The sequence below is a fragment of the Nanorana parkeri genome, unplaced genomic scaffold (assembly GCF_000935625.1).
Source record: "Nanorana parkeri isolate BGI_ZX_2015 unplaced genomic scaffold, ASM93562v1 scaffold279, whole genome shotgun sequence".
NCBI classification, from domain to species: Eukaryota; Metazoa; Chordata; class Amphibia; order Anura; family Dicroglossidae; genus Nanorana; species Nanorana parkeri.
Genome location: NW_017306547.1, coordinates 1,139,909 through 1,166,892, shown reverse-complemented (window position 1 = coordinate 1,166,892; position 26,984 = coordinate 1,139,909). Strand labels below are relative to the sequence as shown.

The 26,984-nt window shown below is 40.6% G+C and overlaps 1 protein-coding gene across 1 annotated transcript in view; it reads right to left on the bottom strand.

Annotated features, from left to right (window-relative positions):
• Window positions 1–26,984, bottom strand: part of DTWD2 (DTW domain containing 2) — a 166,844-nt gene that overhangs the window by 105,470 nt on the left and 34,390 nt on the right. The window contains exon 2 of the mRNA XM_018557306.1: window positions 13,622–13,712. Within this exon, the coding sequence (XP_018412808.1) occupies window positions 13,622–13,712 (91 nt within the window). The remainder of the gene's footprint in view (window positions 1–13,621; window positions 13,713–26,984) is intronic.

The following is a 26,984-nucleotide window of genomic DNA, read 5'->3' as shown; positions in this document are numbered from 1 at the left end:
TCTGTGAGGATAGAAATATGTAATCTGCCAATGGTGAAGTGGGGCAAGATCTAGAGTTGCCACTGTAATCTCAACAGGGCTACCAAAATGATAATTACTTGTTTCACCAATCTGAAACAAGTTTTTTCCTTTGTATACATCATTTGTTTCCATTTTCAGGATGGGGTTAACGCGAGAGGCACATAAATAATTAGCCTATATGGCAGCCCCGTTTGTGCCATTTTAAAGACACAAACCTCCAGAGACGAAGAAAAACATTTCTTAATCAAAATATAGTTTGAGAAAGACCTAACAATAAAGAGTCCAAAAGTACGACCCCGATTCGCAAAATGTTGGGACACTGTGTAATATCTACATAAAAACAGAATGAAATTATTTGCATATCTCATAAACCCATATTTTATTCACAATAGAAAATAGGAAACATATCAAATATTTAAAAATGAGGAAAAAAAATACAATTTTAAGAAAATAAGATAATTTTAAAATTTATGGCAGCAACACATCTCAAAAAAGTTGGGGCAGGTCAACAAAAAGCTGGCAAAGTAAGAGGTACTTAGAAGGAAGAGCTGGAAGAACATTTTGGAACTAATTAGGTACATTTGCAACAGGTCATTGACATGATTGGGTATAAAAAGGTCATCTAAAGGTGGCCATACACTCTACAACTTTAGTCTTGCGATGGTTGTACAGGGATTAAAAAAACGTACGATCTGCCTATCTTGGACAGGCAGATCGCACTCTCGATCATCACAAGCCCGCCCCCCTGAGGAACGGGCTTCCGATGACCGCAATGCTGAACAGGCAGTGTGCGTGTGCGCACACCGGCCCGTTCGGCATTTGTCTTCCGAGCACCGTTCTAACCAGCCGAGAATCGTACGATTCCCGGCTGGTTTTCGAACATGCTGGTTCAACAGAAGACGTGCGACCGTACAGTAGAAACGGTTGCACGTCTCCGTTCACACTGCTCGATTATCGTACGGAAAACCGGTCGCATACGATTATCGTACGATAATCGTGCAGTGTATGGGCACCTTTAGAGACAGAGTGTCCTAGAAGTAAAGCTGAGCAGAAGTTCACCAATTTCCGAGATCCTGAAAAACTCTGTATGCAAGGAACAAAGGTGGAAATGCAATATTGGATGCCCGTGATCTTCAGGCCCACAGACGGCACTGTATTCTGATTCTGTGGTGGACATCAGTGCATGGGCTCAGGAGTACTTCCAAAATCACTGTCTGTCTGTGAACACAGTTCACCATGCCTGTATGGCATTGTAGTACTTTCAGGTGGAATACAGCTTCATAACATATCAGCTAGGGAACTACAAGTCCCAGCATGCCCTCATTGCCCCTGTACAACAACCAGATATTGCTGTTCCCTGGGTGATATGTGTGTGTGGCGGGTGTACAGGGACAATGATGGCATGCTTGGACTTGTAGTTCCTTAGCTGATATATATGTGTGGGGGTGGGGGGTACAGTTCCAGTGGACGTTTATATAATATGGGGGGGGGGCGAAAGAAAATGTTCTGCCCCGGGCGCCAATAACTCTGGTTACGCCACTGTTGCCATCATTAAGTCCACACAAACCCCAAATTGGGGTTATTGGTAAGTGGTTAAACCATAGTTATTTAGTCATATATGCATGACATGCATAGTCATATTCAGCATTGTAAAAGAGAGGCAGACTTTCATTAAAGTGATATCAAAAGGTGTTCAAGCCATTTCAAATCCTGATTAAATCACTTACAATGAATTATTCTCCTTGATGTATAAAAGTTTTAGTGTACTGCAGAATCAGCTGGCCCCCTTAGTGCTGGACCTGTTATCCTCTTTTAGGATGGCTCCTCTCCCTTGCAGGTTCCTATGGAGCCACCTTTGTGTGTCCTGTTGTGGAAATTTTATTATATGGACTCATGTGGACATTGTATTGTAGGATGTGTGTGTTTTGGGTATTGTCATCATGTCTCCCTGTGTCGGATTTAACCGAGGAACGCTCTAGCAGAGGGTACCTGGGTTGCATCGGGACCAGCGGTAAAACCGTCAGTATGAAAACCTTCTCATGGGCTTGGAAACATGTTCACAGTGTGTGGAGGCGTTTGCCGTTTTTGTGAGTACTACGTGCACTGCGCTGGGCTCCTTGCCTTCAAACGTATGTACACATTAGCGAAGCGAAGTCCGTATATCGAGATGCGTATTATACCTCTATTGAGGACTGCGCTGTCCCTTTTAGATACATATTTGCTTTTATAAGAAGACATTGATAATATGCCTTGTCCGTATACTGGAACCGTATATAGATAACCGCATTAGCAATGTCTCTTCAGATAGTGTCAGACCTGTAAGAACAAGTAGAATGATCTTACTAGATACTGCAGTATTGAATAGGGTCCATGCGGACAATGATGGGGGATGGGCAACCACATGGCTGTTTGGCCATGTTGGGGTATTCCCCTTTTTCCTTTTGATACCTGTACTTGTTGGGCTGACTGGCTAATGTTGTAAAGCCGTCACTGGGCGTCGTCCTTTGACCTTAATAAATGAAGGAGTTGGGGGTCTGTTCTGCCCTTTTCTACACTGACTCTAAGAACGCAACCACCAGCATGAAAGCAACACCTGTGTCCTGACTCTACAGGGGTACCTCCAGTCCTTGCACAAAAGAGCTTAATACAACTGTGCTTTTAAGCATGGGGGAAATTCTTTGTGTTTGGCATACTTTCGTGCGGCATGGATTTGTGCGTTTAACCAAGCGAATTTCCATAATAGTCCTAGTAAACCGTGTGTGTGTCTCCACAACACATAAGGCAACCTACTCCCGGCTCCCTGCATCTCCCTTCTTCCTGCTCAAAGCTAGTAGATGGACAGCTGCTGGAGATTGTGCTGAGCTTGTGATATTGTACTGCAGGGGAAGTTCAGCGACACTGTGCTGGGAGAGTTGGATACAGCTATTTGTAAATATGTGTGGGCAAAAATAAAAATACTTTGCTGGTCAATATATATGTGTTTGATTTAGATTCATTACTGCAAAAAAATTAACAGTTGAATTAATAGTTCCAATTCCATCCGGAATAAAAGAGTTTATAACTCAAAAGCACACATTTCATTTTGTGATTTGTCCCTTTATAAAAGGCACAACAATATCTTTCTGGTACAAATCATGAAAATATTTTAAAATTCAATAGTGTTTTTTGTAGGAAAAAAAATGCCAAATGTCATTGGAACAAAAAAATGCCTCAACGTCAGTGGAAGAAGAAAGCCCAGGCGTTTGGCTTAGGTTTGGTGGTCCTTTAACACTTGTATATTTGCTTGTTCACACCTGTCTCGTCCATGTCCAGACCAGAACAGTTTGTTCCCGGTCCAAAAAAGCATGCCAATGTATATCTTTGGTATTTCTGGACTCTGCACCAAAACACAGCAATAATCGCTGTAAAATCGCCCCCCTCCCCCATGTTGCTTTAAGGACTTACCTTAAATGATGCCTTTTGATCCGATCATCTTCTTCCTTCCACTTGTATTCAGCAATCCCTCCGGAGCTGGTGCCGGTCTATGATCCAGCGCAGACTCCTCGGGTCCCACACTGTCTGTCCGATGTGCACGCTCACAGCTGCAATCATTCACCTCCACTGTGTCTCTCCTCTTCTCACTGCCAAAGATCTCTACTGCACATGTGCCTGCCCCATTGTCTTGCAGGGCTGCTCGAGAAGCTTCCGATCTTCAGAAAGCGAGTGGTGGAGACAGAGGTAAGCATTGATCCTTTTGGTAACTTTATTTTTGTAAATGTTTTTGCATAGGTTTACTGCTTGTTAGCAGTAGATATATGCACAAAAAAAATTAGAGTTTAATTCTACTTTAATATGAACATTTACTAACAGCTGATAGTTTACAGAAAATTTCCGCCAGCTGTATTAAACATAATATACTTTCTATAATAACATAGATGCGATTCAGGGAAAACGCACAAACGCACTGAATTCCATCTACAAATTAAAATGACTACTTGAAATCTACAGTACAGTAGACTTGTACAAATGTTCTATGTAATGTAAGTGGATACTGAGCACTTGCCAGCCTCCAGCAGGGCTCTTCATGACTTATAATACTTAACAATTCTTAAGTACTTCAGCAAGTTGCTACCCTTACAAAAATGTATTTTTGTTGTGTGAGTACATTCTAGCCCTTTATGATGCATGCAGCATTCCTTTGCAAACATTGTCCCTACTTATGAAGAGACTGCTTATTTCAGTGCAATTAAAAACTGGCAACATTTAAATCTCATGTAGAGGTTCAAAGTGAACACTGCGACCTGTACGGTTAAAGAAGGCAGGAGGTGATCCTTAGAAGTGGGCAAGTGCTGCGCTAAAGAAAAAAGTGGATACAGTCAGGAAAATGGAAACATTTCATGGCATTTCATAGAACACCATTAAAAACACAGATTGCCATATGTTGTGTCGGGAATTAAGGGTGCTGAGTACAGCGAAGCATGCAATGTTTGTGGTGTTATGTTTTGACAAGAGGACTTGTTCTTGTATCATATTATGTTAGCATTTTTCCTGCTGATCTAGTTGGCTCTATTGATTTTTCTGTTTCACCTTTTCTCTCCTCTGTCTCTGTTCTGCAAATTCTTCTTCCCACTTTCAGACTCATTGAAAACAATGCCCATTAACCGCTCCATTTCTCTCTCTTGCGTCCAGGCGTGTCATTTGTCAGCAGTTCCCAATGGCTCTCCTATATGTTGAATGTGTCAGTTTACATAATAGGTTCACACAGTTGCAATGTCTTTAGAGCAGTCAGACCTACTAATATACTGAATTTACAAAGGCTATTAGAAACAGAGCCTTCTACTTACTGCATCGGGCTTTTAACTTTAGAAAAGCCATCTGGAAACAAAGCAGCACCTATAAATTGTGGACTTCATCTATGAAAAATAATATTAAAGGGGACACGTTTTTTTTTTTTACTTATTATTATTGGCAAGGGTTCAATCTATTGCCTGCTTTCTATTACCATGTTCCAATTGTGAGAATTTGTCCTCGCTTCCTGTCTTTGTGACATGACAATGTGAGAAAATCCCACCTATAAACAGGTTTCCCTTTTGGAAGACTCCCCTTCCCTGCCAGTTTACATGCATCTAAACCCAAAAACAAAAATTTAATTTCTTTAAGTTTACCAGTCCTTAGATGTGGTGGCTACCTTTTTTTTTTTTTTCCGTTTTCTTTCACCAGGTGATAGTCCCAGTAACACACTACTAGTGCTACCATGACCTCACACTTGTGTGTCAGGACAACAAAAGCAAGATAAGACTATACAACCCCTTCCCTCTATTTTCCATACCATAGAGAGGTGTAGTTTTGTAGTCCCCAGAGATCACTAAGAAGAATGTAACTGATAAAAATGTGTACAGGCAGAGAGCACAGGACATTACACCACTCTATTCAAAACAGAAAAAAGGTCTTAATTGTAGGGCAGCTTTAGTCAACAACTATCAACATACCTCCCAACTTCCTGAGCTGGGAAAGAAGGATGCCTTTAACTTAAAAATATTTAGCTAGAAGACACACTCCTGTAGTCATTAAAGAATCTGTAAAATAAACTAACAAAAAGTAAAGTACAGTGGTACCTCGGTTCCTGAACTTAATTGGTTCCACGATTCTGGTCGCGAACCGAATTCGTCGCAAACCGCATCAAATTTCCCCATAAGGTTCAATGTCAATAAGGTTAATCCATTCTGACCCCTACGAACTTGGTTGCGAACCAGTTTTGGCCGCAAACAGAATCAAATTTCCCCATAGGGTTCAATGTAAATGAGGTTAATCTGTTCTGAACCATTTGTAAATTCATTACAACTCTGCACTTTCTTTTTACCACCATGCTTGCTCTGCACTTTTTTGGAAGCCATGCTGGATTGAATAATACTATACAGTACTGTATGTGCTAAAAAGGCACACAAAAAAGCTTCACAGCAAGTGTGCACAGGTCTGTAATATACATCACTGCATTCCGGGACTGGAGAGTAGATCAAATGGAGCTGGTGTACTGATCTCCCTTTGATCTCCAGTCACAGAGCCGTGCCGGTCCCGGCCACATCGGGCACAGCGGATCTCGGGACCGGCAACGGCAGTGACAGCTGCTGGTGATACAAGAGATCGGGTGTCTTGAGAAGCTCAATCACTTGAATGTAAAGCTCCCGGCCGGCTGTGTAATTACAACGGCCGGCCGGGAAGCTGCTCGTCGGGCTCCGCCGTCCCCTCGTCACAGACGAGAAGACGAGTGGATTTTTCAAGCCCTGGTTATTAACCATACAAAACACAAAAATTCCCCAGCCTCAACCTGCCAGCCAGCCTGCAACCAAACAAGTAGCCCTGTCAACAGTATGCGTTAAAATCAGAGGTTTTAGTTGCACAAACTTTTGGCCAAAAATATGTAGAAGCAACACTGCCGCGCCAAGGCACCTCTGCAAAGTGTGGTCCTAACTCTATGTATCTGAGTCTCCAAGTGTGAGCATATTAATGAAGTCGATAGATTGCATGCAGGTGTACCTGGAGGTAGCCTACTCCTCCTAATAAGGTGCAGGGACGCACTGGGGGCCCAGCAACCAAAAATGCACGCTGGGACCCCAGTGCATCCCCCAAACCAAAAATAGTCAAACTAGAAAAAAGTGGTACATGCATGAATCTATAACCAGCCTTTATAGCAGGGAGCACATTGGGAAGGCTTACAACAATTGATTCCCTCATCAATTGGCTGGTTATAGATTCATGCATGTACCACTTTTTTCTGGTTATTAACCAGTTAAAAGCTTCATCTAAATACTTTGGGCATGTGTAGTATGAACATAGCAGATCTGAAAAAAGTATAAAGGCAGACAACTAGGGCTGCAGCTGATTATTTTCATAATCAATTAGTTGGCCGGTTATTTTTTTTGAATAGTCGGATTGAATTTACAAAAATAAATACCGTTATTTATTTAAAATAAAATACACAAATGCAGCATTACAGACAAAGTTTACTTCAGAATAAAATGGTATGCACGTATTTTGGAATTGCGCTGCACTGGAACGCAGGGCATTGCAGTACCGCGCGTTTCAGTGTGCATCCATTGAAATAAATGGCAACGCAACGCATTTCCTGCAACAAAATTTGTCAGGCCGAAACTGACCTTTCCCATGTTTTACACAAAATATATATATACCAACAAGGATTGACATGCATAAATGCCCAAAAGTGAATGCAATTTGGCATGCATAATTACTTATAACTGCATACATTTTTCATCAGGCCTCTTTTGCAATTTCATTATTGATTTTATCATCAATATCTCCTGTGGTATGGTACTCCACAGTTTAATCATTACTAATGTAAAGAACCCTTACCTGTACTGGTGGTAAAATTTCCTATTTGGGACAAAATCTATGTTGCCCATGTGCCTGAAAGGGGCCTAAAGTTAAAAACAGCACAGCAAAAAGAAAAATGGAAAAAAAAAAGAAAAACCCTACGCTAAACATAGTAATGGAAACGAAGTAAGTTGAAAACAATTAAATTTTCTTTGTGTAGCACTACACAAAGAAACACATTTACAGCCAGGGTTTCTAGCATTGTTATAAATGGATTACTGTACACAGAGTAAGTGGTGTCTTACATACTGGTGTACTTACAGTTTTAAAATTTACCACCTTATCTTTAGTGGTCTTTTAAATGATTAGTCCACTCAAAAGATATACTTCTATAAGAGACGCAGTGTTGTGGATGTATAATCCTTGGGTGTTTGGGGCCAAATCAATTTCTGTCTCCCTCCTCGTTCCACAAAAAGATGCATTCCTAATACTTCTATTGCAACGGTCACAATATGCATCAAGTTTTAACTCTATATAACAAACCATAAGACGACTTAACTGTCCAACATCTAACAATAAGTGAAATCTTTTTGGAGGACAGACCTCCAATGAATATTTATGCTAGCCTTCAAAATAACATCTTGAAATTAATTCCGTCAAATGGAATATAGAAATCAGAAAGACTTCATAAAAGGAGACAATAACACATACGTCTGATCCCACTTTTGATAAGAAATAATTAACTTCCCCTTCAAGTCTCCTCTAGCCACATTAAATGAACTGTCAGAACTGTGTTTGCTTCTGATCAAGAGAGCTGCTGCATTTAATATCACCTCCTAATCGAGCATCTATTTATCTTTTCACATCCAATTTCTCATCCAATACTAAAAGCCGCATTTAAGTGAAGGAGTTTGTTGCTGGCACTTATACATGGACACAGGTCAGACATAAACATTTATATTACTTTAGGTGCTAGAAAAAGCTCATCATTAATAAACTAGAACATTTAGCATAGACACTTGCAGTGCACTTCTTTTTTCCATACATTTCCATGTAAAGGTATAATTCACACTAGTAGTGTCAAACCTGCGTTTATATGCATTAAGAGGACAAATACAGGTAATGTGTAATTTTTTTAAGTTGGTTACTTACTACCTCTGAAATAGACCATAGAGTGCTCCCCTCTTACAATGCATTCCTCTTCTGGTCTCTGATGCCATCTAGAGAGTCATCATCTGCATCCTGGGCTAAGATGGCAGCCCTAAATGGATGCATTCATGCAGATCTTGCTGCCTCCATAATAGTCCTTATGTTTTGCGCTGTGCGTACAGGTTTTGTCTCGTGTAGTTCAGCCCCCTGTTGCGGTATCTCACTTTCAAACTTGCCAGAAAGCTACAATGTGCAGTCCGAGTCAATACTGCATAATTATAGCATATTATAAAGAGGAAAAAGCACTTCCTGTTTCCTGACAGTGCTACATAGGGTTGCCACCTTTTCTTCAAGCGAAAACCGAACACACCAGCGGCACGTGGACATTTTTTTTGGAAGAATGAATTGTGGTTTATTCATATGTAAATATCACAGTTGAGACTATTTTCAGTGGGGGGCCAGTAGCCCCTATCTTAATTTTGGTTGCCCCTGTCTGCCTGACATCTTGTGTCCGGGTTTCAGCTGTCATGAAACTCGGACACAGCATTCAAAACCCGAACTGTCCGGGTGAATCCTGGACAGGTGGCAACCCTAGTGCTACATGAGGATTCTTGTTTCCAATTGCATTACACACACAGGGAACATACCATTTCCCTCTTTTTGATGTTCAGTGTTTATGGCTGACCTTTAAATCTTTTACTCTTCCCCTCTGCTGGCATGGTATGTTGCACTTACCTCCCATGCAGCCCCATTCTTCCCATCCACTCTCCCCCTTAATGTATCCACTTATCTGCTCTACGGCCACAACATTCACTCCCCTATGTTCCCATACTCTGCAGTATCCCTTTATCATTTTTGGATTTCCCCATCTTACTAGCCTTGCTCTCTTCTTCTGCGCCAGCCTGTACTTCTTCCTACATTTTCTCATGTGTCATTACTCTCTTTATTGCCACTGTTACTGCTCTCCTTTTTTATCGATTGTACAGCTACTTTATGCCGGCCCCTGGCTGCCACAGTGAAGTTAAACACCTGAGTAAATTTCATCAACATGATACAGCCTGGGTAATGCAAATGTGTCTTTTCCTGTGCTGATGTCAGGTGGTCACAATAAGCGGAATACAGTGGAAATCACCCGAGGCGCAAACAGCAATAGATATCTGTTTTTGTAGTAGACTGTAGAAGAGTTAGAACCAGGGGTGCAATAATAGCAAAATTGTGATGGGCCCCACAGCAACCTCCCTGTCATCATTGATCTTACCATAAAGTATGTCTAAATTAAGAATAGATAGCGGGATAGCAGCCAGTATAGTCACAACACTACAAAAGACCAGTTCTGTGAATAAAAGTTGTCAGGAAAGAGGGGGGCATCAGAATTAACTTAAAGGAGAACTATGGGGTTAAGGCTTTTCCTCATAGTTCTCCTTAGGGTAACGGAGGGACACAAACTAGCGTCCTCCCGTCACCCTAGGCTCAGTATACCGCGAGCTGTAGCTTGCGGTATACTGAGACGCCACAATATACCGCGAGCTGCTGCTCACGGTATACTGAGACGCTGCAGCTGAAGCGGCTCTCGACAATTGTGCCGGGATCCGCCCAGCTGCGTGACTGACAGCTGGCTCTGCCTATCTAGAGGCAGAGCCAGCTGTACCCTCCCCCGTCGTACCGCCAGTCAGCGCAGGCAGATCGGAGCGGGGAGGGGGGAATCCAGCCCCTCCCGTCACGGAAGAGAGCCGTGACAGGATCGAGAGGTGAGCGAACGCCGGTATGAAAAAGAGAGATAGAAGCTGATTGGTTGCAGTGCAAATATGCTCCAGATTTTGATAAATTCCCCTCACTCTCCTTAGAGCACAGCCTGCAAAGTGGGATTTGTGACTAGTGACACAACAACCAAATTTTCTTTTAATAATTGTATTGTATACTCATGGCGCTTGAATAGCTTCAGCCAGGGAATGACAGCTGCTAGTGGCAAGATTCCTCAGACAGCAGCTGAATGTAAATACAGCAGGTAGTGGACTGGTGCAATAGCCAGCCTGCTATTGGCCATTTCAAATTGCAATAGCAGGCTGGCTATTGCACCCACTCACGACTTCCTTTGCCCTTCTCCCAGCGTGCAGGAGAGCTAGGGGATCCAACCAACTAATTAATAATGAGAATAGTTGACAACTATTCTCATTATCGATTAAACCATAAATTGGTTGCAGCCCTATTTCAGTGTCTTCCTAACAAGAGCAGTCAAGACTCTGCATAAAAAAATTCTAAATATTCATACACTTATTACAATTGGCCTTAGATAAAAATAGCTTTTTTTTCCAAAACAAAAGTGGAAACTCATATAAATGCTATCCACTCTCGTCATACTCCTGTGTCCTCTTCTGACATTGGTTGCTGGTCTAACCTGGAGCTGGCGTTTGAAATTTGTGGTCAATAAAGTTTTTCAAATGTCAGCAAGAGTTAAACGCAGACATCCACAGTTATCTGCATGTTAATTTGGACTAATGGTCAAAAACTATGATAGCCAGTCTCCCAGTATATGCATAATGCAGTACTCAAGGTTACTTGGCTCCCAATACCTAAAGATGCATACTTAAGGGGTTCCTGTTAACAGTTTAATAACTTTATTGTCATGAAAAGTTTACTTTTTTTAATTTGTACACATGGGAACACCTGTGAGGAATGCAGATCCTGTGTGGGGTTTTTAAATTTTTTTTTAATTTTTTAAATTACTCGTTTTTCTTGTAATTCCATCAATTACTTGTTTTCTAGTAATTACTCGAATTACTCGTAATTCTTTCAATTACTCGTTTTCTAGTGGGTCCCCACAGCACTCTCCCCTCGCTCCCGTGATGGACTACAATCTCAATACAAATTAGTAAACTAAATGTGAGATTGTAGTGCATTACGGGATCGAGCTTGCAATGGTGACTACTTTACAACACACACAAGGACCATGGGGAACAAAGGTAGCCACCCTCCAGAAGGAAGGACAGTGTCAGCACCAATTCAAAGAGGACTTGAGGATCTACAGCTGAGTAATGCACAAATAAGCTAAATTTTTGTTAATAGTTAAGGTACTTTAATGTAGTTTTAAGATTTAACACCTGAGTTTAGTGTCACTTTGTCATCCTTGTTTTTGAACAGCAGGATGAATGACAACACTCACATGCCCCAGCACTACACTGAATCAGCGCAGTAACAATTCATATAATGTATATGGTTTCCTTGCATTTAGAAAAGAGGTTATGTGCAAACATGTAAGTGATTTTATATGCCAATTTTGCTTTATCTCTCCAAAGCAGTGCTACATGTCCACATACCAACCAAACCAAGTCTTGAATTAATGTCACTCTGCCATTTCTTACTCAGGTGACAAAGGAATACCAGCAGACAAGAGAAAAGCAGAAGGTTGTATTAGGACAGTGACTTCCAGTAACAAAATGCATGACAAGACAAGACTCTCATGGGGTTCAGATCTACTATGACAATGATGGGAATGACAGTCTTGCATCCAGTAGCTAATTAAACTTCTTGTAATAGCCCTTATACATTCTTAGAAAAACAATTTACTGTGAGCTCTCACTAATCAGAGAAAAGGATTAACTGGCAAAATCCTCTAGGCAGCTGTTAAATCTGTCCTGAAAGACGTAAACTAAGTGCTCAGGCTAAAGTGTTCTGAGAACAATGCTGATCCTCATATACACCAGTCTAAAAAAAGTATCTTAGATGAGTCATTTAATCAAACTTAATTACAAAATATATTTTTCAATCATGAAAAAATACATCAAATGTACCCTTCTATTGTCTTCCAACAATTCATAAAACCGTAGAAATTAGACTGTGCACAGTATAAATTGTGTTATGGGAGCTAACCAGGCTCTACTGCATTCTAAAATGGTGTGAGTCCCTGCACGGTTTAACCCTTTTGCTGCATTATCTGCACACAATATAATCCACATTATATGCCTAAAAATTATTTAAAACTCTGAGAGTTATATATTTCCTGAAAGCACAGACTTTGTAGAATAAATTGGCGGAAATTTTTACTTCGTATGACTTTAGTGCAACTTTTTATCAAACCCAAAATTTCAGTGAAATACAATTATGTTAATTGTATTGCACAAAAACAAAATATAATTTTGTTTTGTAAAATATAAAAGATGAGGTTGTGCCCAGTAAACAGATACCCAACATGCCAACTTTAATTGTGTGCACCCATGAAACGGCAACATAATTCGGTACTCCAAAATGTCCATAGGTGATGCTTTAAAAGCCTATACAGGTCATCAGTTTAGAGTCGACCACAAATTTTGACCCTAGGATTACTTACTCTGGCACATGCAGTGATATCAAACATGTGTAGCGCAATCACCATTTTCATATGTAAGGGCACCCAACACCTGTTTACATTAGTATGCAGGTGTTCGCAGGGGAACTTTACATTTTTTTGAGTATTTTTAAACTTATTTTATTTAACTTTGTTTAAAGTTTTTTTTTGTACTTAAATTCATTGCCATCACATAGGGGGGCTCACGAGCACCCGATGCGATAGCATATTAGTGGTGACAGGTTGTCTTTAAGGTGGCATTAGGTGTCTATTAGACCCCTAGTGTCACCTTTCAAACTTTAAAGAAGCTATTTAAGCGCATTCAATCAGTGTTGCGTCCAGCTCCATTCAGTGGGGAGGAGATTGATGTATGGATGTTCACCGGTCTCATCCCCCGCTTCTTGCCAACATCCGCAATGCTGGTTTTGGGCCTCCAAGAGGGGCAGTGGAGCACGAAAAGCATGGCGGTGGGTGTCGGACAGGGGCGACCACTTTACCGGCCCATGGAAGCAATATGGCTGCAACTTAGCCACTAGAATCGCTTCCATTATAAAGCCAACAGTAGGCTGTTAGCACTAATACATTTTGCTGCATTCTTGGCCTTGGAAAATATAACAGTAAACAACCACATGAAAAAAAAGTAAAAAAGTTTAAAAGTATACACGTTACATGTAGATGAGGTGTGTTGAAAAATAATAAGTAAAATGCAGCCTATAAAAACCATGTGACCTAGCCAGAGTAGGAAGCTACAGGAGGTGGCAGTTAGTCTTTTCCCAGAACATCAGACTTAACAAGGTGACAGGTTCCCATACCCTCACTCACCTCAGCTGGATGCTGAACAATGTACAAACACGTGGAAACGTTAATGGGTTGAGCTGGCAGGAAAGGACACAGGCACACCTTTTGAGGACGGCTAGAAGTAATAAAAATAGCAAAATGAATGGTTTAAGCAGCCAGAGCACTAACATCATGAAATAATAAAATATTTTATCACACTATCACAGATGCACATGTTTTCCAATTTCAGCACCGGAAATGTAAAAAATATAAGGCACCTGACATAGATAAAATGATCTAAAAAAGAAGAAGTGTGTATTTAGAGATTAGGACACCAAAGAGCTCCATATAAGCAACGTTAACTTTAGTACAATGACTAAGAACACAGGATTCCCTAGAGTCCTTACTGACAGCATCTTCAAGATATCCAGTAAACTCCCAGTTATCCGGTACCCATGGTGATTGGTAGATGCCTGATAAATATAGTTTCTGGACATGCCCACTGTTTCTTTTCTGCACATGCCCACTGCCTGTTGTTCATATTCACCTGCCAGCTACAGAATCTACCTGTCGGCAGCAGCATGATGTAAATAGAGAATTTTGTTAGCAACTAAATCAATTTAGTTGCTAACAATTTTTTTTTTAGTGTGCACAGGTCTATCAAGCAACTTGGAAAACAAATTGAGGACATAGTATGTCCTCGATTTTTTTTTCTGGTTGCTTGAGGGTTCTGGTTGCTTGAATGGCGGATAATAGGGAGTTTACTGTATAACAGAACCTAATAACATTACATTTTGGTTGAATTCTGTCTTCCTCTAAAAAAGAAACGCTAAAGAAACAAGGGCTATATCAACACTCCCGAATGTGAAATATTGCAGTATATTTATTTTCTCACAATTTTTCGATACTAAGAGAGCCTTGTGTAACGAGTACCGAAACAGTATGGCCAATAAATACCAAGTTAGTGATTAAAGATAACCTGTGAAGAAAGCAATATGATCACTGATGTGTTTTTAAAGGTGCCGTCTGCAAAGCTTTATACCTGGCTTTACTATTCAACAAGTCACAAGCATGCAAGAAGGGCCACAGAATTTGCAGACTTGATTAGCTATAAATCCAAACTTCATAAGGACGGCAGGCCTGCAGTTTGCACCTTTAAAAAACAGTTGGCTTGGAACACACATTATTGATATAAAACAATAAATAAATAGGCACTTGCTACGGTTTCACTTAATAACATTAATGCAACACTGGACTGTTGGACCTTTTAGAGTGTCTGCTCCCATATTTCCTTCCTCACGGATTCCCTTTAGGGAGGGGCCTGTCACCTTCCTCACAAATCAGTCTAAAGCAAGTTCTACAATATTCGAGTACATTTCATTGGAACGGATTGTTTTCAGGGCTACTGCTTTAGTCAATAGTTAAATATGTGAAAAACCCTACACATCCCACATTATATTTAATATGTTTTAAAAAATAATGTTCAATGTTATTAACTCTATGGGTTTCCTTAAAAGGATAACTATGGGGTAAGTGTTTTTCCCCATAGTTCTCCTCAGGGTCATGGGAGGACATAAACTAGTGTCCTCCCGTGACCAAAAGCTCAGTATACCACAAGCTACAGCTCGCGGTATACTGAGACGGCAGCAGCCGGGACAGATCCCGACATTACTGTCGAGATCCACCCAGCTGCGTGATTGACAGCTGGCTCCGCCTATCTAGAGGCAGAGCCAGCTGTACCCGCCCCATCCCCCATTCATTCCTCCAGTCAGCACTGGAGGATCGGAGCAGGGAGGGGGGAATCCCTGCAGGGAGCCGTGAGTGACAGCCAACAGCTCTCTGCAGGGACAGGATCGAGAAGTGAGCGAGCGACTCTATGTGTTTGCTCACTTCCCGATCTATTGAGCCGACGTGTGACAGTTTCATTGTCACACATCGGCTCGAACTATGAGGTTGAGTGAAAATCACTCCTCATAGTTCTCCTTTAATATAATACCTAATAATATTTCTGCTACGAAGGTCTGTGTTCAGATTTTCCTGTTATGTGATGACAACACTATGTCCCTGTTTCCCAATTGCTCTCCTGAGTTGACACCCTGTCACATGTACTTCCAGTGGAGATTATACGCAGCTGGTCATTGCACAGGCATAATCCACCATTGTGACCATTAAGAAGCCGGTCTTGAGCAATGATATGTAGCACGGAGATGTAAACAAGCATGTAAAAATAAAAGAAAAAAGAAGAGTAAAAACAGTATTTTACTACTGGGGAAATATATGGCAATTGCAATCTACATGTTATCCAGTTAGATTGTAAATTTTTACCTGGCTCGTCTCATTTAGAACAGTTGCCTGTGTAGTCATTTCAGATTCAAACTAGTTTCTAACATGTATCAAATGTAAATAGTAGTCTTAATAGGAGTACGACAAAAAAATGTCCTCTTTTCATGCAACACACGAGGTCTACATCATAGAAAACAAAAGCTGCTTTTGTGCACCAGGGTTTTACTTCTACACCTGGAAACTTTGCATTGGAAGGAAAGCTAATAATATGTGAAACATGGGTCTATACATCAAACTAACGCTGAAATTATAAAAATGATAATGTTTGGAAAGTAACAGAATAGTTCAGCAGGGCCAAGATTTAATAGGAGTGTTAATGCCTAGCTCTAGAAGTGATTATTGAGATTATAAACTAATGACAAAAAACAGTTAATATATTGTTTCAATTGCCACAGTAATTAGGTGAGAGGGAACAGCTATAAAAACCCTCGCTTTAAACATACTGCTCCAGCTAATCAATTATAGCCTGAAGAAATCAGAAGCCTATTTGCTACGCAGACCTTTAACATAGTCTAGCACACTCACTCAGGTTTCAGGTATTTCATAAAAGGAATCACGCAAGCTTTGACCTGTAATAGATTTAAGAGGTGAGAGGTTAGCCGTGCAATTCAAATCTGACTCCAGAGGACAAGGGGTGACAGAACATCAAAGAGACTGTTCTATATTCAGTACAAATAGGTTGCTGCATGAGGTTTATCCTATGAAACACCACTAATAGGGTGCTGTGAATGGCAGATGATGTCACATATACCACACAAAGACAATGCTTCAAGAAAAACAGGCAGTGGAAGGTTTACAAAGCGCTCTTGTATTTCAGACTAGCATGGGATAACCTTTCTCTGCAAGATGTCCAACCTCTTGAGACTTATCTTACTTTAATCATCGGTGTCAAGAACAGACAATGAGACAGGGTCCTGCTGAACACAAAAGAAAGCTGTGGTATTTTTTTTTATCTTTCCACGGGAAGTATAGAATGTCATAAATTGATGTGCAAATAATTCTCCTCCAGATGGGCCATTTCTGAATGACACTCCAAATTGATGTTCATCTTATTCCAAAAAGGAAGACACTACCACCCATGGTTAGGAACTCATTAGATCTTACTTAGAATTAGCCACTTAGCACAACAGGTCATCAAGTTTAGAGGCCAATAGCTTTCCATGCCAACACAAAAACAAAGAAATTGAAATTAATTGTTGTGCACTGTTTACTACCATATGCAGTATATATTGTTCAGTAGCAAACAAACAATGACTGCAGAAGGCATAACAAGAAAGAAAAGTCTCCTATCATTGTTGGTTATGAGCATGTCCCCCTGCCATGGAGCCATCAGCTCTGGCCATCCCTATTAAAGTATCTACAGCATACAGGATTGAAAACAAAATGCCCCTTGCTGGCATTATTTCCTATGACAACTGTAGAAAGAAAAAAAGCTTCAAAAAACACACACAGATTTCTTTCAGATGTAGCAACGTTAAGTTAATGTCAATGAGTTATGATTTGGGTATGGAATGTTTATATCATTCTTTTCTTCATTGTTAAATATTTTTCAATAAAAATGAAATGAATGAATAGAAAAAAAAATTAAAAAAACAAAACACAACATGCCACAGCCTCTTAAAAAGTGAATATTTATTGGTGTCTGATAAGGGCAAATGGTCATCAATAAATTGGAGCCTTTCTTATACCTATACAGCTTTGACTACTTCTTCTGCACAGCACACACCCTATGAACAATAGGTACTATATGCTTTCCTTATTGTTATGGCCTTCTTTAACCAATATTATACAAGGATTAAAAAAAAAATTTAGAGACTCTCTAACGACCGGCTTGGTACCGATGGATTGGCGCAAAGCCAATGTGGTGCCTATATTTAAAAAGGGATCAAAGTATTTACCAAGTAATTACTGACCTGTACGTTTAACTTCAATAGTTGGGAAGATACTTGAAAGTTTTATCAAGGATCACATGCAATTGTTTTTGCTTGAAAATAATTTCATAAGCGGTAGTCAGCACGGATTCACAAAAGACAGAAGTTGTCAAACAAACCTACCTTCTTTTTATGAGGAAGTGAGTAATAAATTGGACAGAGGAATGGCTGTGGATATAGTATACTTGGACTTTGCAAAAGCGTTTGACACAGGTCCCCACATGCGGCTAATGTATAGGTTAAGGTCAGTAGGTATAGAGTATTCAATCTGTAATTCGGTAGAAAACTTGCTTAAAAAACGTTTTCAGAGAGTGGTGATCAATGATTCGTAATCTGAATGGTCTGAGGTTTAGTGGTGTCCCCCAAGGTTCAGTGTTGGGTCCCTTACTGTTTAACCTATTTATAAATGACATAGAATTGGGGATTAAAAGTACTATTTCTGTGTTTGCAGATGACACCAAGTTATGTAGTGGAATACAGTCCTTACAGGATACCTCCAACCTACCGGCAGATCTAAATGCACTGTGTGATTGGGCAACTATTTGGCAAATTAGGTTTAATGTTGATAAATGTAAAGTTCTGCACTTGGGGACTAAAAACATGCATGCGACATACACTCTAGGGGGAGTATGTTTGGGGGAGTCAATGATGGAGAAAGATTTGGGTGTTCTGGTAGATCATAGACTCAATAATAGAATGCAATGTCAAGCAGCAGTTTCTAAAGCAAGCTAAATATTTTCTTATATTAAAATGGGTCTAGACTCCAGAGACAGAGACATTATCCTGCCCCTGTACAAATCTCATCTGCAATATGCAGTTCAGTTTGGGGCACCAGTTCACAAAATGGATGTTGTGGAACTGGAGAAAGTGCAGAGAAGGGCGACAAAACTCATAAGAGGTATGGAGGAGCTCAGCTATGAGGAAAGATTAACTGACCTGAATTTGTTCTCTCTGGAGAAGAGGCGATTAAGGGGGGACATGATCACCATGTATAAATATATAAATGGCCCATATAAAGAGCTTGGTGCCAAATTATTCACGTTAAGGTCACTGCATAGGACAAGGGGGCACTTTTTGCGTCTGGAGGACAAGAGGTTTAACCTTTGCATACGGAAAGGATTCTTTACAGTGAAAATGTGGAATAGACCCCCAAGGAGATGGTTCTAGCTAGCTCAGTTAATTGTTTAAAAAAAAAATCTGGATGTATTCCTAAAAGCACAGAATATTATTGGATATATATACATACACACACACACACACACACACACACACACACACATACATTATAAAGGCAAATTAATATCCTCTGCAGGTCTCAAAACAATAAGAGAGCCAACGCAATAGGTTTCCTTAAACCTTGCTGAATCTCCCACTGGCAACTGTTTGCTTGGTGTAGTATAAACAATATGGTTTAGCATTGCTATTCTTTTTCAAAGAAATTCTAAGAAACACTAATAAAAGCAACCCTGTGACAAGAAACCTTGAAATGTTCTGACTGCTCCCTTCTGAGGTAGGGAACAAAAAAACAATTATAACCTTCATATGCCCTGCTTTATTTGGACCCAGTATGTCTTTTGTTTATTATACCTATGAGCACACTTTGAACTGCTCTGGGCTAAGTAAATAATCATTGCTAATTGTAAATGCGTATGGAATAGGGTTGAGGCAACATTATTTAACAAGTCAGGTTCAGAGATTTACAGATACACACTACATACAATGCCATGTATTTTATGAGCTGAAACAGAAAATTAAGCCAATAAAATGTACATAATTGGTGATTACTTTCAGAAGGTGCAGCGATCGGCGCCAAGCATAAATAAGATAATATTTCTGCAAATGAATACCTGGATAAAACAAATGGATATTAAATACATGCTCTTTGAACGTCTGCGGAAATTAAAGCAAACTGCTGCTCTGCTAGTGGTATGAAGGAATAAAGTGGCCTGTTGTGAAAAGCAATCATCGTGACTCATTGGTTGAACATGAAACAAAGCTTAACCCTGCTGCAATGAGTGCATCATGTACAACCTTAGAGAAAGTAAGACTGTTTATTTTTGATTAGTTCAGAAACAGAAATTAAAGTGACATTAAACCCTCCCATTTTTTTCCCATTGCAATGCTGCTTTAAGTACTTACAGTACCTTAAATGATGCATCTTGATCCGCTCATCTTCCTCCTTCCACTTGTTTTCAGGAATCCCTCCAGCCCTGGTGCTGGCTCTTCCGGCCCACGGAGCATGTCCCGCGTGCACGCTCACGGCTGCGTGCGTTTACTTCCGAGACTCTCCTCTTCTCCCCGCTGGCGATATGGACTGCGCATGCGCCCGCCCACAACATCCTCCTGCACGGCCGTTCAGTACCTGTGTACTGCAGCCGGGAGCGAGCAGCGGAGACAGAGGTAAGTATTTACCTGTTTGATAAATTTTTGATGTTTCTGCATAAATCTACTGCTTGCTAGCAGTAAATATATGTAAAAAAGACGGAGACGTTAATTCTATTTTAAAGTAAAGCTCTATCCAAAACTTGAATTGAGTGAAGTAAGATCCTGATAGGCATATACTTTCTGAGATGAGAAAGAGGGACACCTGCACAATGTATTTAGGCAACATAGGTACCCCTGCCACTCCCCCAGTTATGCAGACCATTAAGAATATATATAAGATAAGAAGAAGAAGGAGAAGGATATAAGAATATGCCAAAAATAAATTGGTAAAACCCAGAACTGTTTGCCAACATTACGTTTCCATTATTCTGGCTTTTAAAAATAGCAAGCAGGATAATTAAGAGATCAGATACATTTTTTAGAGCAGAATAACACTTGTGGTAGTTAAATAGTACCTTTTCATAGATATCTGTACATCAGACCAAAAATAGGGTCAATGGGATTCTGTTCCAAATGAGACACAGTTGGCAGGTTGGCCTTGTCCCACCCTCTGTGTGATTCAGAGCAGGGACGGGTGGACTTGAAGACCTGAGCTGAACAGATACCAGGCTAGCCCTGCCCAAGCTCAGCCGAACTTGAATAGGCTGGCTTCAGAACTGTGCATGCACATTGTTAATTTACCAGTGGAGGGGACTTGTTTCTCCCATCCACAGACTTAAATGCACAGAAACAAATGCCCCCTGTTTACTTTTACCAACAGTCCATACATAAATGGATGCTTGGCAACCCCGCATGTTGCATGTATCACCAGACCCACAGTGGATTCTCAATAGGAATACATGGGAAAAAACACTACAAAGTATGAGCCCAGAATTTTAACTCTCTGCAGAACCCCGTTTCTCATTGTTGAACTGAAAGATGAAGTATATCATTCTGCTGGGGTCACAGACAGAAATAAAAACCCACCAGGGAATTACAATATACACAGCCTTACCTTTTGACAATTAAAAGGACAAGTTTACTTTTTAGAAGATGTTTCGTATTACAGCCATATTCATACATAGCCGCATCATCCATTCACAGATCTTTTGACAGGATCTGTGAATAGAGAGACTACAGATCCTGGCAGCAGACAGGCTACAATGCCAAAAAAAAGTATATATATTTTTTTGGCAATTAATATTTTTTTGTAAAAGCTGGGCTAAGACATTATGAAACTAATACAACTATACGAAAGTACCTGAATAAATTATTATCCAGCCAATCAAGATTAAAGAATTCCAAGAATTTTTTTCTACCCTTGCAGTGGGTCTGCCCCCTCAAGTCAAGGGCTCACTGCTTGTTTTTGTCTAGGTTTTTAAAAAAAAAAGGTATACTCACCCAATGCTCCGAGCCAGCTTGTTCTAAGACCAGTCAATTCCAGCCTCTCCCCTCCTCTGCAGCGGACTAAGGTCCCGTAAATCGTCACATCTATACACCATGTATAGAAGTGAGGACGCTGAGGAAGATTCCAATGCTGAGACAGGCTGGAGGGAGAGCTGTGGCAGCCGGCCGGTTCGGAGCTTCGGGTGAGTATAACTGTTATTTTTTAACCTAGACAAAAACTAGCACTCAATCCTTGCAATGCAGGGTTAGCCCCACTGTAAAGGCTAGGAAAAAGTTTCTTCTTTAATCATTTAGCATTGGGAAGGGCACAAACAAGGGCAGTAGCAGTACTTTAAGGTCTGATACATTACTACCTATCTAGATCCTGCTTCAACAGCTGTAAAGTAAACATGGCACCAAGGGATCAATGGCAATGCAAGCTTTAAGCAAGCCTGCATTTTGTTGTCATGCACCCCCTCCCCAGCATCATCTACTAACCTTGCCTTGGATTCCCTGCCACTATGTTCAACTACCCAGAGCAAGGAAAGAAAACCCCATCCAAAACCCTTTTTTTCTATTTAGAGTTTACATCCTAAAGACTACCTCCTACCCCTTTTAGACAGCAATGGGCCATTCATTAAGCTTAAGAACGGTCCTATGTAATGGGGCATGCTCCTCCATACACATAAGAACCCATTACTTTCTTTGTATCTGGTGGCTAAAACTGAAATATCAGGTCTGAGTGGACTGACCCTTTTAGTAAAGTCTGCGCCTTTGTAAAGCAGAGCTACTTTTTTCTTCAGTGAAAAACCTATATAGTAATAATTCAGTCCAAGGCTTTGAGTGCATTTAAGTTGCAACTGCAACTCACAGTTCATTGTACAAGTGGCTTCTTGAATGAAGATGATATGATGAGAGTGACAAGAAAAAGCCCAAACTGACTGTTCAAAGTACGTGAACTGGAACAGCACAATGGTGATAAATTATGCAACACAAAGAGAAAGCCAAAATGCTTTCATCTCTGCCTTATAGCATGGAAAATCTTCAGCGTTCAGCCACCTTATCACGTCTAATGTATGCTTTCCTGTCAGAGCACATCTTCTTCACTCTACTCTGTAGTCACCTTATTTACTTTTGTAAAGTGGAGCCACTTGTTTTGCTGTTATTCCCTCTTTTTCAGTTATGTCACGTAGATTGCATTTTCCCTTCTCTATTAATTGGGCTCTTCTGATGAATTGCAAAGTAGCAAACAATTTCTGACAGGGTTTGATGGGGCACAACATAACAATTTACAAACAAAATCTCACTTTGAAATGCGGCAGACTTCTGACTTGTGCACAGACCTTCATTCGCAAAAACAGACTTTGAAGGTTTCTTTCTTTGTCTGATTTTTTTTTTAAACACAAATATGCAGACGCATAAGACAATGTAAGCCCAATACACAAAGACAAACGTCACTTGGAAGACTGCAAGAACATATCATGTATCACTAATTCTTCAAAACGGCCTGTAGGGTTTGCTGTTTTTACAAGCATTTTAGCTTTGGCTAGTTGGATAGACTTGGAAAGTGTAAATTCGTCTGTCAAGATTGTATTTTTTTTTTCCATCACCCTGTTGGGGCGATCTCAACTAATTTCTGTTGTCATCGGACAGCAAGACACTGACAGAAATATACCATTCACACTGTCGTATTGTAGTAACATGCATTATTGCGATGACTTGCAATGCATTAGTAGCAGTGTGGTGCATTAGAGTGTTATTCATTTTTTATTCCCTCCCCAATGCACTAGGCAGTGCATCATATTGCACAAGTGGTATAGCACACCACAACACAAAGATGTGAACTATCTGTGCATTGTGATACATGGTGTTAAAAAAAAAAAGTGTTACTTATCTTTTTTTATGCGTTAACACGTGTCACTCAAAATTAATGTGCTGCCTAAATGCAGTACGCCTTAAAGGAAAACTATGAGGTGAGTGCTTTTCACATACCGGCGTTCGCTCACTTCTCGATCCTGTCACGGCTCTCTGCCGTGACAGGGGAGGGACTGGATTCCCCCGTCCCCGCTCCGATCCTCCAGCGCTGACTGGCGGAACGGACGGGGGAGGGGGCGGGTACAGCTGGCTCTGCCTCTAGATAGGCAGAGCCAGCTGTCACTCACGCAGCTCGGCGGATCCAGACATAATTGTCGGGATCAGCTTCAGCTGCGGCGTCTCAGTATACCACGAGCTGTAGCTCGCGCTATACTGAGCTTAGGGTGACGGGAGGACGCTAGTTTGTGTTTCCCGTTAGCCTAAGGAGAACTATGGGGAAAAGCCCTAACCCCATAGTTCTCCTTTAATGCACAGTAACATGTTGCTGCCTTAATGCACAGTAACTTGTAATGGGGCATGCTCCTCCATACACATAAGAACCCATTACTTTCTTTCTATCTGGTGGCTAGACGGAAATATCAGGTCTGAGTGGACTGAACCTTTTAGTAAAGTCTGCGCCTTTGTAAAGCCGAGCACATGAATATGTGTTAAAGCAGCTCACGGAAATAGGAATTCCCCCCTTTAAAATATATTCCCAGATATCCGGCCCTCCAGCCTACGTGAATTTAATTCACCAAAAAAGTTACATCATTATGAAAGAAACTCACACCTTAGAAAAAGTCCTTTCTTTAAAAAAAATTAATAAATAATGATTCCCGACATAAATTCAACATCAATCATGCCATCCATTGATGTAGATCCCCCACCAACCCATCGCTTCTCCAGTCTCAGATGACAGATCAACCGGGATCCACGACTGGGAAGATCGTTGTAACACAGGTCATCGTGTTGTCATTTATAATAATTTTTTTAACCCCTTAAGGACCAAGCTACTGATGCTTGTTTTTTAGTTAAGGACCAAAGCAATTTTTGCTGTGTGTGTGTGTGTTCAACCGCAATTTCCATTTTTCTCTTTTAGTGCACCAACACATATTATATACCGGACAAAAAGGGCTTTCATTTTATGTGAAATATACATATACAAGTTCTCATTTTTTTTTTTTTTAAATGCAAAGGAATAAATTAAAAAAACAACTTTTTTCACAGTTTTGGTAATAATAATTTGTACATACTTAGTGCAGCTTAAGAAAAATAATTCAAAATAAATTCATTTATTTGCCTTGATTTACACAGTACATCATTTGTCCAGAATTTAAGTTTATTTTTGGTAGTTACAGGTCACAATTTCAATGTGAAACAATGATAGAATTTGGTAGGTTTGTCTTCAAAGTTTAATAGCCATGACAGAAAACAAAAATTGCCACGCAAAATAATATATTTATATTAAAGTAGACATCACAGGCTATTTACCTAAGAGACAACTTATGCTCAGAGAAAGTGGGTCGCATAATGCTAGCCATAGGACCTGAGAACATCAAGCAACAGATGGGGGGAAAATCTCAACATTTAAGGTGAATATTGCAGCAAAAGCGGATTTTGTTATTTTACATTTTAATGGGATATTCATTTTTATGTTGTTGTTTAAGTATGGAGTTCTGCTATAAAACGAGTTTTTTTGTTAATATTTCTGTTGTTGACATTCATGTATGGGACCTAAAAATTAGAACGGAGTCAATTTAAACTGATGGATTCATCAAACATCTTCTGAAACCTACAAATCCAGTTCCTAAAATGAGTAGGACATAAGCAGTGTACTAATACTGTGCTAATACTGTAGAATTAAAGTCTCTACCTTTTTACATATATCTACTGCTAAAAAGCAGTAGATATATGCCACAACATTAAAAAAAAGTGGTACCCCCCCTGTAGTAAAAGTGGTAAAATGGGTAATACTTACCTGTGTCTGCGCCACTCACTCCCTGCTGCAGACCACCTCTTCCCAAACGGCCGTGCATTAAAATTCCATGTTATGCAGGATTCAAGGTTTTTAAGGCCTTCAATAACTGGGATTTTATTTTTTTCCTGCAAGAGGTTGGGCAGGAAGCTCAAGCTAAGCAGCATCTCTTCTACCTTCGATCATTATGACAAACCCTTCACTCACCATGAGGTTGCTGGAAAAACTAGCTACCAGTCTGCATAAGAAGTGAACTTTAGGGCCCATTCATCCATTCACACATTTATTCTGAATGGCACCCCAACGTACCTTTAGAGCACAGCCAGAGATAATGCATTACTGTGCAGCTCATTGCAGGACACTACCTCAATGCTGAATGCACGATTTTTGGCCCATTATGGTGTATGGCAGCTCACTTAAATGAATAGGCTGCCTTAACGCAATACACGTTAATGCATATACTTCTAATGGACCGCAGCAGACCGGGCTGGTGTGAATGGACACTCATAGATTTAGAAGGGCAAAAGTTAACAAAGGAAGGGTTCAAACTGGTAATGACAATACCATCAGGTTCCAGATGTGGAATTTATATTACATCTCCTTACAGTGTCAGTTGTTTAAATGAAGAGCAGGAGCATATGTAGCTAGGTTGATTTCGCCCTGAGGTCGCCTTTGTTCTTATATTTAATTATAATTTGTAATAGTGGAATTGTACCCGACAGTGGAACTATTAAAATAGATGACACTGCTGTTGTGTTTATCTGCAGGCTGACAGCTTTTATTTTTGTCAAATGGAGCCTTCAGCCTGCATGTAGTCAATATGTCACAGCTGACATACAGTAATCACATAAACGGAAACCATTCGGATTTGTTTCCGTTCATCAGTGGGGACCCTGGCCGTCATTGACATCCATGATTGTGAGCCAGCAGCCACGCAAAGAGTCACATTAATCAACCTTGTCGAGTCTGCCCAAAAGCCAGTAGTAAGATTAAAAGGAGAACTATGAGGCGAGTGCTTTTCACTCATTCTCATAGTTCTAGCCGACCTGTGACAAGGAAACTGTCACAGGTCGGCTCAGTAGATCGGGAAGTGAGCGAACACATACCGGCGTTCGCTCACTTCTCGATCTTATCACGGCACAGAGCCGTGACAGGGGAGGGACTGGATTCCCCCCTTCCCGCTCCGATCCTCCAGCGATGAATGGACGGGGGAGGGTCCAGCTTGCTCTGCCTCTAGATAGGCAGAGCCAGCTGTCACTCACGCAGCTGGGGGGATCCAGACATAATTGTCGGGATCCGTTTCAGCTGCGGCGTCTCAGTATACAGCTCGCGGTATACTGAGTTTAGGGTGACGGGAGGACGCTAGTTTGTGTCCTCCTGTTACCCTTAGGAGAACTATGGGGAAAAGCCCTAACCCCATAGTTCTCCTTTAGAGGAGAACTATGGGGTCAGTGTTTTTCCCCATAGTTCTCCTTAGGGTAACGGGAGGACACAAACTAGCGTCCTCCCGTTACCCTAAGCTCAGTATACCGCGAGCTACAGCTCGCGGTATACT